This window comes from Mustela lutreola, chromosome X (genome assembly GCF_030435805.1).
Source record: "Mustela lutreola isolate mMusLut2 chromosome X, mMusLut2.pri, whole genome shotgun sequence".
Classification (NCBI taxonomy): Eukaryota; Metazoa; Chordata; class Mammalia; order Carnivora; family Mustelidae; genus Mustela; species Mustela lutreola.
In genome coordinates this window covers 90,765,817-90,778,328 of record NC_081308.1, presented here as the reverse complement: position 1 = coordinate 90,778,328, position 12,512 = coordinate 90,765,817, and the positions used below count along the sequence as shown (strand labels likewise).

The 12,512-nt window shown below is 34.9% G+C and overlaps 1 protein-coding gene across 1 annotated transcript in view; it reads right to left on the bottom strand.

Moving 5' to 3' along the window:
• The window catches only part of NRK (Nik related kinase), a 135,417-nt gene that overhangs the window by 53,458 nt on the left and 69,447 nt on the right, over positions 1 to 12,512 (bottom strand). The window contains exons 5-8 of the mRNA XM_059158136.1: positions 8,131 to 8,256; positions 3,262 to 3,372; positions 1,489 to 1,579; positions 67 to 197 (exon numbers count right to left, since the gene is read on the bottom strand). Of these exons, the coding sequence (XP_059014119.1) occupies positions 67 to 197; positions 1,489 to 1,579; positions 3,262 to 3,372; positions 8,131 to 8,256 (459 nt within the window). The remainder of the gene's footprint in view (positions 1 to 66; positions 198 to 1,488; positions 1,580 to 3,261; positions 3,373 to 8,130; positions 8,257 to 12,512) is intronic.

Sequence of the window (12,512 nt, the reverse complement as noted above, 5' to 3'; positions counted from 1 at the left end):
AAAGTAAACACTCGTCTAAAGTCCTTTCCAAACTTTGATTCTCACTATCTGAATCCTCACACTTACTCTGTAATCATAGGAGCGTCTGGGATCTTCGTCACAGTCAATCACTTCAGGTGCCATCCAGTATGGTGTTCCAATGAAACTATTTCTCCTCCCATTAGTTCTGCTCACCTGGGCACTCACTCCAAAATCCACTGCAAAATCCAGCATATGTCAGAATAATTAATCAGTAACAAAAAGCTCAATAAGTTATTTCTTTAACTTGGAAAGCCAATACAAAATCCACAATGGATAACAGATTTTCATTCCAGCCCAGAAAACTTTACCATGAAGTCTACTCCAGGAATACTGAGAAATAGGCTTTTGCTGCTATTTATGTTGGAAAGAGACTCAGAAGTGCTATTATAAATCTACAGTAGGTTTGGCTGAGTTTACCACGAATATTAAAAATAAAGTTCCATCAGTATACCCCGAACCTCTGAAGTGATAACATATGTAGTGTTTGGACATGCCACCAAGCTGGAGGAAGACCAACACTATAGGCAACATCTAAGAAATCTAAGACCTATTAGTAGTTTATTAGAAAACCTCACTTATGACATTAGAAAGTCCTATTACACCAATGAAGAAAAATTATTTTTCTGCTACAATTTAGTTCAAATTTTTCTACAGATCTCCTGAACCAGATGCAAATATTCACTGTGGTATCTATATCTTAGTTTAGACTATAAAAGTTCAGTCTTCTATTCATCTGTGGGATACATTATAAGAAAATATTTAGTGTGGTATCCTCAGTAACAGACATAAAAAAAAAAGGCCAAAGTAGACTGGGGTTATTTAGTCCAGAAAAAATAAGATGAAAAATGAAAGTAGATGAATTTTTTTTCAGGGATGAAAAATGAAGTAAATTTTCTAATTTAGAATGGTTTCCAGGAATCTAAAGGATGGAGAACAATACTGACTGAACAGTAGTTTGAAGAACTTGAGAGAAGAAATGAAAAATTTAGAAGTTAGGAGTTCAAAGTAGATTTAGGGAAGGATTTAACAAAACAAGAAAAGTCTGTAATATGTGAAAGTCATCATTGGATGTTAAACAATCTTATTATCTAGATTTTTTTTGAGAATACATTTTTTTATTTTTTATTTTTTAATCAAAGTTCAGCATTCTTACTATCCCTTGAGGGTGAAATTTAAGGGCAAGAGATACCTATGTTGGCCATGAGTTAATATATATGACATTCAGGGAAGAAAATGAAAAGGGGTGATGATTTCAGAGAAGCAGTAAAAGGTGCATTTTTCTCCTGCTCCACCTACCTCCCTCCCCAAACAAATTTTCAAATTTTGACTGGTTTTGCAAGCAAGGAAAACACAGCCTAAATAAGTAGAGGATATTGTTAGTGACATGATAGAAAATATAGTTATTTTAAAGGACTCATCCCAATTAAAATATTTGGGGCCTTGCTTAATGCACAAGAAGAAACTTACCAAGTTTTACTTCAGCATTATGAGTCAGTAGCACATTCTGACCTTTGATGTCTCGGTGAATTACACGGTGTGCATGAAGATGAGCTAGGCCCTGATACATAGATAGATAGATACATATTTACATAGATAGATACATATTTATTCAAAAAGTCACATCAATATATATTTTTTCTCTTTTTCTGTTAATGTGCTTAGTATTTTTGGAAGATCTTTCTGTAAGAAAAGTGGTCCAGACTTGCATTTTTCAGACAAAATTCTTTCTTTAGGCTGGAATTACTACAACCAGTTCCCAGAAATTCTACTTTTGGCTATAAGGAAAGGAAAATAAATCAGGACAACCATGAAAGGAAAAGAACACCAAAAAGTAATGTTTTGATACATTGGGCCATATACTTTCCTTTCTAGTCTCCATATTTCCAACTAACCATAAGAATGAAGACATGGACATCTTAAATATCATAGCTCAGCCATTGTCTTACTCTATTCCTCATCCAACCATTTGTTTAATCCAAAATATTTTCTAGTCAACCTTGTAGGCTGAAAATTTGGGGGAATATGGAAATTCATTTTAAAGCATTTGCAATTTGTATTGGCTCACCATGCTGGATCCAACCTATCCATCACTAAAATTAACCTGTGGGGCGCCTGGGTGGCTCAGTGGGTTAAGTCTCTTCCTTCAGCTCAGGTCATGATCCCAGGGTGCTGGGATCAAGCCCCACATTGGCTCTCTGCTCAGCAGGGAGCCTGCTTCCTCCTCTCTCTCTCTCTGCCTGCCTCTCTGCCTACTTGTGATCTCTCTGTTCAATAAATAAATAAAAATCTTAAAAAAAAAAAAAAACAACGCTAACCTGTGACCTGGCTTCAAAGTGAATTCTCCAAATAATAACTGGGGATTAATAATAGAAGTAACAGTAAAAATGGCTAATATTTATTGAGTCATCAAATTTATTTTAGTTTTTGCCCAGGACTGTGCTAACTGCTTTACATGGAGGAAATTATGAAATCGTCACTGCAATCCATTGAGGATGGTACTAACATCACCCCACATTAAGAAAGTGAGATTTTGAAAATTAAGTAACTGATTAAAGGACACAATAAATGATGAACCGGAAATTAAACTCAGTCCAGAATTTACACTCAAATAGTTACACTATTAACAACAAGTGAATCCAATTAAGATATAAAGAAGACCATTCTAACATTACATATCAGTGGTGCTATTCAGTTCTGTTAATATCCTCCTCTAGTGACCCTAAGAACTTAAACCACAGAGAAAAATTTGAGTGTGGTAGATTAAGAAAATTGTTCTCATCCAGTCTGGTATTCAAAGTAAAGCAAGTTTTAAAAGCAGGACATTATTGAAATAAGATATCTGTCTGCAAAATGGTTATGGATGGTTTGGGTCCACTTTTTTCTTAATCTCTAATGACAGTGCTACTTTTTTTTTAAAGAACTCTAAAAATCTAAATAATGTTATAAATATTCCAAGTGGTTATTTCCATGATCCAATGAACACAATAGTCTAACTCTGACAGAGCCATTAAAAACTATGATTTGGAAGGGCCTGGGTACCCAGCATTCAGTCTACCCAAAGTTAAGGACATCATCTGAAAATCTGCTCTCTCTAAAGCTATTTAGGTTTTTGGTATCCTGATCCAGAGGTTATGTTCAGAATTTCTTGAACCACCCTATAAGGGCAGGTATAAGGTACATTGCATATATTACTCCCAGGTGTTTTCAAGGCCAGGAGAGAATGACTATATGAAGACTCACCTGAAGGATTTCTCGGCAGATATATGCAATCCAATCTTCTTTCAAACTCTGATTTCTGGTCATTCTCACTACATCAGTGACTGAGCCTGCTGCGCATAACTCCATCACCATCTGCAGGGAATCCAGTAAAGTGTCAAGAATTAGAAAGTAATTCTCTGAAAATATCTGGAGAGTTTCAATCCATATGGCTTGTATTTATATGTGATGTTTAGAGATTAAGACACTGCAAAGACTGGCTTAGTTGTCTGGGGGAGGTCTCTAAAGGCTAGTGGAATTAAAAAAAAAGTTGGAACATATCCAAGGGTCTGTGGAAGGAGGAAAAGGAGGTATCACACCAGGGATATTTAACTAGGAGGTGGAATTTGAGCTAAGCCTTGAAGGATAGATAATGTTTGAATATACTGAGAAGGAAGAATATTCAGTTTATTGAAAACAGAATGATCACATTCCTTTAGAAACAGGCTTGTAAAGAAGACAAGCCTGAATGATGACTGGAGCTCAAGGGGAAAATACTGCTGCAGGAACAACTTGATTGCATGTTAAAAAGCAGGAAAGCAGGAGCTCAAAAGAACTTATACCTCAAAATTAAGATTTGTATTTATTGTTTTGTTTTTATTTTAAATTCTAGACTATTTTTCCCCTAAGATCCTGGCAAACTACAATTTCAAGGAAGAAACTGTCAATTGCATTCCTATAGGGCATTTTTTCCCCAAATGATTTTACTGCTAAGGAAAAGTCTATTTTAAGGTTACTATCACTGACAGCATCTCATTCAGTTATTACTTTATTAATAGAGTAAATTTATCAGAAAATTTATCTTTTTGCCATCAATGAATCAGGGGGCCAACTAGTACATTTCCTTTCCCATTTTAGCTAACCAGAGGACTGGCCAATGTGAAAGAGAATATATCTATTATAAACAACCCAGCAAACTTTTCTTTAAGCACAGGCTTATGCATCAGTGTCTGTGTCAAAATTGTTATGTAAATAAAAAAAACATGTTTTTTTTTTAACTATAGGCAAGTTAATTAATTTTTGCTGTAGAGGAAGGAAACCAAAAAAATAGGCCCCAAACATGAATATTTAAAAGTCTACTTTAATCACTCTTTAATTTACATTTGTTCACAACTAATATTATAGCATGTCTTTAACCTGAGTATGCTCTCATGAAGCAGAAGAGTAGAATCAAACAAAAGTAGTAACACAAATAAGCCACAAGAGCTCAATTATCATGTTAACTTAAACGGGCACAACATGTACAACTATGGTAATGGAAGAAAAGAGACTCATTTTAAATCATGACAAACTTGATTTAAAGCTATTCATTCAGATGCACCTTGAAAGTCTTGCTAATACTATCTGAGTCAGAAAAGCTCTACTCTGAAAGAAATGTAACACATTCTCAATTATTTTCCCAGCTTTGTATGCATGATGCCTGGCACATACACGATATAAATGGTAATTATTTAGTCATTTACTTACTTTCTATTTGTTTTGATTAACATAGGCAAGAAATTGTAAATGGTCTCATGAAAACTTTTGCTCCACAAATAATTTATTCATCCTTCAGATCGCAGTTCAAGGAAATTTTCTCAAAGAAGAGTTTCTCGTTCTCTAACTTAATTTAGATTCCTTTGTTATTTACCCACATAGAAGCATGTTATTTCCCTTCTGACTAATAATCTATTCATAATGTGTCATTATTTGAGTGCTACCAGTCATTGCAAGTGAACTGTAAGCCCTGATGGGTCAGGGACATGTCTATTCAGCTCATCCATGTATCCTCAGAATCTAGCAGAAGGAATGGCAAATAGATTTTTTAAAAAATATTTCATTTATTTATTTAACAGAGAGAGAGAGAGAGAGAGCAAGAGAGCATATGAACAAGCAGGGGGAGCTTCAGGCAGAGGGAAAGGGAGAAGCAGGCTCCCTTCTCTCTGAGCAGGGAGCCAGATGTCAGTCTCAATCTCAGGACCCTAGGATCATGACCTGAGCTGAAGGCAGATGCCTAACCAACTGAGTCTCCCAGGGGGCCCAAATAGATGGTTCTGAATGGCTATGTTAAATGATTCAATGAATTGAGTACTGTTAAATATATCAATAAGGAGACTGCTATACAGGTAAAAGGAAAAAAATTGTAAGTAAAACTATATTAAAAGATAAATTTTGGTTCTTCTCTCTTCTCATATTAATTTGTTCCATCACATTGATTGATTTGTGAATGTTGAACCATCCTGGTCATGGTGGATAATCTTTTTAATGTGCTGTTGGATCCTGTTGGCTAGGATCTTGTTGAGAATCTTAGCATCCATATTCATCAGTGATATTGGTCTGAAATTCTCCTTTTTGGTAGGGTCTTTGCCTGGTTTGGGGATCAGGGTAATGTTGGCTTCATAGAAAGAGTCTGGAAGTTTTCCTTCTGCTTTAATTTTTTGAAACAGCTTCAGGAGAATAGGTGTTATTTCTTCTTTGAAAGTTTGGTAGAATTCCCCAGGGAATCTGTCAGGTCCTGGGCTCTTGTTTTTTGGGAGGTTTTTGATCACTGCTTCAATCTCGTTACTAGATATCGGTCTATTCGGGTTGTCAATTTCTTCCTGGTTCAATTTTCGGAGTTTATAGTTTTCCAGGAATGCATTCATTTCTTCTAGGTTGCTTAGCTTATTGGCATATAACTGTTGATAATAACTTCTGATGATTGTTTCTACTTCCTTGGTGTTCATTGTGATCTCTTCCTTTTCATTCATAATTTTATGAATTTGGGCTTTCTCTCTTTTCTTTTGGATTAGTGTGGCCAATGGTTTATCGATCTTATTGATTCTTTCAAAAAACCAGCTTCTAGTTTCATTGATATGTTCTACTGTATCTCTGGTTTCTACCTCATTGATCTCAGCTCTAATCTTGATTATTTCCCTTCTTATGTGTGGAGTTGGTTTGATTTGCTATTGATTCTCCACTTCGTTAAGGTGTAGAGACAGCTGGTGTATTCTGGATTTTTCTATTTTTTTGAAGGAGGCTTGGATGGCTATGTATTTCCCCCTTAGAGCTGCGTTTGCTGTATCCCATAGGTTTTGGATCGAAGTGTCTTCATTCTCGTTGGTTTCCATGAATTTTTCAGTTCTTCTTTGATCTCCTGGTTGATCCAAGCATTCTTAAGCAAGGTGGTCTTTAGCTTCCAGGTGTTTGAGTTCCTTCAGAACTTTTCCTTGTGATTGAGCTCCAGTTTCAAAGCATTGTGATCTGAGAATATGCAGGGAATAATCTCAGTCTTTTGGTATCGCCTGAGTCCTGATTTGTGACCCAGTATGTGGTCTATTCTTGAGAAGGTTCCATGTGCACTTGAGAAGAATGAGTATTCTGTTGCTTTAGGGTGGAATGTTCTGTATATATCTATGAGGTCCATCTGGTCCAATGTGTCATTCAATGCTCTTGTTTCTTTATTGATTTTCAGCTTCGATGATCTATTTCTGAGAGAGGCATGTTAAGATCTCCTACGATTAGTGTATTCATATCAATATGACTCTTTATCTTGATCAACAGTTTTCTTATGTAATTGGCTGCTCCCATATTGGGGGTATAGATATTTATAATTGTTAGATCATCTTAGTGTATAGTCCCTTTAAGAATTATGTAGTGTCCTTCTGTATCTCTGACTACAGTCTTTAGTTTTTGTGTGCCAAAAATATACCAGTAGCCATTAAAGCTATGCAGCAATAGTTAGTAAAATGTCAACTGGAGTTGTCAGAAAATAGAAAATATACTTAGCTGGATATTTGGAAGAAAATAGGGTTAAAGTGAAGATCTGAGGTTCTCAAGGTGTGGTACCCAGACCAGTAGCATCAATATCACCTATGAACTTGTTAAGTTCAGATTCATGGACCCACAGCCCACACCAACTAAATCAGAAACTCTAGGGGTGGAGCTCAGCCATCTGTATTTTATCAGGCTTTCCAAGAGATTCTCATGCATGCTAAAGTTTAAACACCATGATTTCAATTCAATCCCTTGTTGAAAACCTTTCTATAATGTCCATATTCTTCCTAAAGCCCATTATATGAAGTGTAACAATCTTTCCTTAAAAACTGAAAATTCTGAAAATTCTTAGTTATTATTTTAGAAAAAGCAATGCTATTCTTGACTTGACCTGGAAATGGAAATGTAGCTGGCAAGTGTATACTGACTTCACTTATGTTCTAAATATCCCCTTTTAAATAAGCATATCTTTGACCAAAACTCATATTCTTGTAATTTGACTGTTTCTGCTATAGTGGGAAGCAACAACAATTCTGCCAATGGTAGTGTAGGTTTTAGATGCCCTCTAAAATTTACATCTCATTGATTAGTAATTTGTGATAGTATAGACATAAAATGACAAAGTAAAAGGAAAAGTCACCTAACTAACCATTTAGAAAAGAACGGCTAGGAGTTATGTTTAAACATAAGTACATATACTTAAAAACAATTAAATGCACCCCTACGTTAATACCAAACACTAATTTGAATTTATACTTATCCAGTCACCATTTGCAAGTCCATACCTCTAATATACCAGTAAATGTACATAAAAAGTTAAAAGCGTTAAATATAGCAAAACTATATTTAAGAAATATGTTAGATATTCCCAGTATTCATTTGAGTCCTTCCTTATTTTACTCTGAAGTCCCTCACCAGGAACTTCAGTTTCCTGAAATCATTCCATATTTATCACTCCCATCTCCAGGAATCAGAACACACTTTGTCACACTACTTTAAGCAGTTGAGTTCTTAAATTTTCCTGTAGGTACACAAAAGTGACATCTAGGTTTATGAAAATTTATTTCCTCAGATGAGACTAAGTCTTAGGAAGTAAGATCAAGGTAATTAAATACATACCCAAAGTTGGTGCCTCTGGCCAGGGGGGCTCAGCTTGAAAAAAGCACCATAGAAAGATACAATATTTTTGTGGAAAGAGTACTTCTTCAAAAGGTTGAGTTCAGTCCTGAGATCCTCTTCCTCATCCTGTAGAATAAGAATAGACAATAGATGATAAAGTTCTTAAGCTATGCCAGTTAATAACTGTGGGATCCTAACTTATGGTAAAACAAGGGAAATCCTATGACTACCCATTACCTCACAGAGCAATTTATAATAAAGTCTCATTTAGAAATGTCAGAGAATGAAGACCTCTGGTTAACTGGAAATCTGGGAGAAAATAAAGCTTAACTGAAGATCCTTTAAATTCAGTGTTTCTCAAAATATGAACCTTATACAAGCAGCAGTGGCCGCTGTTTAAACTTTTCACTGAATAGAATCATTATATTTTTGTTTATTTTGTAACAGTCTTATTGAGATAATTTATAAACTATATAATTTATCCATTTAAAGTATAAAATTCGGGATGCCTGGGTGGCTCAGTTGGTTAAGCCACTGCCTTTGGCTCAGGTCATGATCCCGGGGTCCAAGGACCGAGTCCCAGATCAGGCTCCTTGCTCAGCAGGGAGCCGGCTTCTCTCTCCACCTATGCCTGCCACTCTGCCTGCTTGTACCCTCATGCTATCTTTTTCTCTCTCTGACAAGCAAATAAATAAAATCTATAAAGTATAAAATTCAATGGTTTTTAGTATATTTACAGAATTATGCAACCATCACCACAATCTACTTTAAAACATTTTTATCTCCCCAAAGGAAACTTTTAACTCTTTAGTTATCACTCCCAAATTCTGCCACACACACATCCCAGCTTTATTGAACCCATAATATATTTTCTATTTCTTTAGATATATTTATCTTGAACATGTTATATAAATGAAAACCATATAGTATGTGGACTTCCGTGATTTTTTTCTGAAAGTTATCCCCTTATACAGCATATCACTATTTTATTCATTTTTCACTCATTAACTGATAGATATTTAGGTTATTCCCACCTTTTGGCTATTACAAATAATGCTATTGTGGACATTCATATCATGTTTTTGTATAAATATATGTTTTTATATCTTTTTGGTATATACCTCGGAATTAAATTGTTAGGTCAAATGGTAACTCCATATTTAACATTTTGACAAAATACCAAAATTGTTTCCCAAGTGCTATACCTATTTTTATTCCCAACGGTAATGATAATTTTAATTTCTCCATACCCTCATCAACACTTACTATTTTCTGTTTTATCACTTTAGCCATCCTAGTGGTTTTTAATCACATTGTGATTTTCCCTTGTAATTCCTTGATGACTAATCACATCAATGATCTGTTCATGTACTCATTAGCCATTTGTGTACGATCTTCAGAGGAATGTCTAATTGAATGTCTAATTGAAAATCTTTGCCTTTGTTTTCTAATTGGGTTATTTGTCTTTTTATTATGAATTGTAAGATTTATTTATATATTCTAGATCTAAATACTTTATAAGGTGTATGATTTGCAAACATTTTCTCCCATTCTGATCTTGATAGTGTCTTTTGAGAAACAAAATTTTTAATTTTGGTAAAGTCTGATTTATTGATTTCTTGTCTTTTTTGTTTGTACTTTTGGTGTCATATCTAAGGATCCATTGCCAAATCTAAAGTGATGAAGATTTATCCAAATGTTTTCTTCTACATGTTTTATTGTTTTAATTCTCACATTTAAGCCTTTGATCATTTTGAACTAATCTTCATAAAAACAAGGGGTGTAAGTTCATTTTTTACACGGGAACATCTAGTTGTCTCAGCATTATTTGTTGAAAAGATTATTCTTCTCCGTGAATTGTCTTTTTAACCTTGTCAATGCTGAATGAAATAAGTCAAGCAGAGAGAGTCAATTATCATATGGTTTCACTGACTTGTGGAGCATAAGGAATAACACAAAGGACATTGGGTGAAGAAGGGGAGAAGTGAGTTTGGGGAAATCGGAGGAGGAGACAAACCATGAGAGACTGTGGACTCTAAGAAACAGACTGAGGGTTTTGGAGGGGGTGGGGTGGGGGGTTGGGAGGGCCTGATGGTGGATATTAAGGAGGGCACGTATTGCATGGAGCACTGGTTGTGGTGCATAAACAATGAATCTTGGAACACTGCAAAAATAAAATAAAATTTTAAAAAATCCATTAACCATAGACATATGGAAATAGTCCTATTCCACTGATCTGTATGTCTATCCTTATGTCTGTACCACACTGACTTGGTTTATGACTCATTGGATTTTTAAGATACAGGTTTGATCTGTGCTAATCTTTTGTAAAGATATGCTTAAAGTCATTGGTTTTCTTAATCACAACAGTGATACATATGGATAAAATGTATTTATATATGTAAAGTAAAACATGTAAATACTATACACTTACTAAATGTCCTTCTACTAGTGGTAACAGTTGAGTGTATATTCCTTCAGTCATTTTTATTTCTCCAGTTATTTTTATTTCTCCAGAATATATACATATCTCACTACTCTGCAACTTGCATGTCTTACCCAATACCTAAATTGCATGTTTCTATATCAATAAACATAAATGCATTTCCTTTTTATGGATGCATAGAATTGTGCAGATTAAAGATATGGGTATGCACTCAGGGGACAGGTCAGGGGCAAAGGTATTATTTTTGAGGATTATCTCTATAGTGATAATTGAAGCCACCCTTTCGAATGGGATTTCCAAGGTAGAATACATAATTTCAAGAGACATTTTTAGTGAAAGATAGTATGATGTCATCAGAAAAGAGCATCTAGGGACACCTGCGTGGCTCAGTCAGCTAAGCATCCAACTCTTGGTTTGGGCTCAGGTCATGATCTCAGGTTCCCAGTGTGGAACTTAAGCTTAAGATTCTCTTTCTCCCTCTCCTTCTGCTTCTTCCTTCCCTACCTCTCTTTCTCACTCTATATAAATAAATAAATAAATAAATAAATAAATAAAAGAACATCTACACTGGACATTAGGACACCTAGGTTTTACCCCCACTAACAACTACCAGTTGGAAATTCACTTTGTCTTCCAGACGTTGAATTTATCCTCAGAAACCTGATGGAAGTTGGTAGCCATTATTTATCTCCATGGAACATTAGTGGAGCTAAATGGGACAATTAATTGAAAGTCCTTTGGAGTCTTTGAAAGAAGAATGTTATAAATGCAGGGTATTATCATACAGTATCTTTGTTGCTTGACCTTCTCATTTCCATTTGAGTGTTATCAGAACTATGCAGCTTTCTCCACTTCTTGCCCTAATCTACAAACATCAGCAACTTCTGTTTCCATCACTTTTATTATACTGGAGGGAATGAGAAATTATTCTCTCCCTAAGATTCAGCTGTCCCCTTATACCATGACAACCAAGTAGTTTCCATATGTTCCATAATCTATCTGTAACTATTTGAGCCAATCTAAGAAAAGCTCTTTGCTTCTCAATAATTTAAAAATCATCACACTTTATGTGTATAGAGGTGTAATGCATTGAAGAAAAATATTCTAAAATGTTAACTTTAAAAAAGTAACTTAAATTGTTTAGGAATTTCCAGTGAGCATATCATTAGTTTATGCATTTAGATATCATTTAGATATCATATCCCCTTAATTACCAGGAAATAAGATTCACATACATGAATGACAACCATTGATAAATACAGGATAGTGCATAATGAAGTTGAGGGTGATATGAAATGACTCAGGAAGTGATTATACTTGACAAATGATTAACCACATGGGTCCTTTGAATTCCTACTAGCTCTAAACGTCATTTGATTATAAATAAAAAAGTTCTACTGCATCTATAAAAGTTCAATTTATATAACCTTTTCAAGAGTACTCTTATACAAAGTAAATATATGTTGTAGTACGTAAATAAATACTATTTGACCAAAAAGTGTAATTTTTATTTATTTTTTTAAAAATTTGAGTATATTCTTGAAACAAGATGGGATTGGGAGGGAGACAAACCATAAGTGACTCCTAATCTCACAAAACAAACTGAGGGTTGCTGGGGGGAGGGGGTTTGGGAGAAGGGGGTGGTATTATGGACATTGGGGAGGGTATGTGTTTTGGTGAGTGCTGTGAAGTGTGTAAACCTGGTGATTCACAGACCTGTACCCCTGGGGATAAAAATATATGTTTATAAAAAATAAAAAATTATATTAAAAAAAAGATAAAAAAAATTTTGAGTATAGTTGACATACAATGTTACATTAGTTTCAGGCATATGACATAGTGATTCAACTTCTCTATATGTTACGCTATGCTTACCGCAAGTATAGATACCATCCTTCACCACACAGCGCTATTATAATACCATTGACTGCATTCC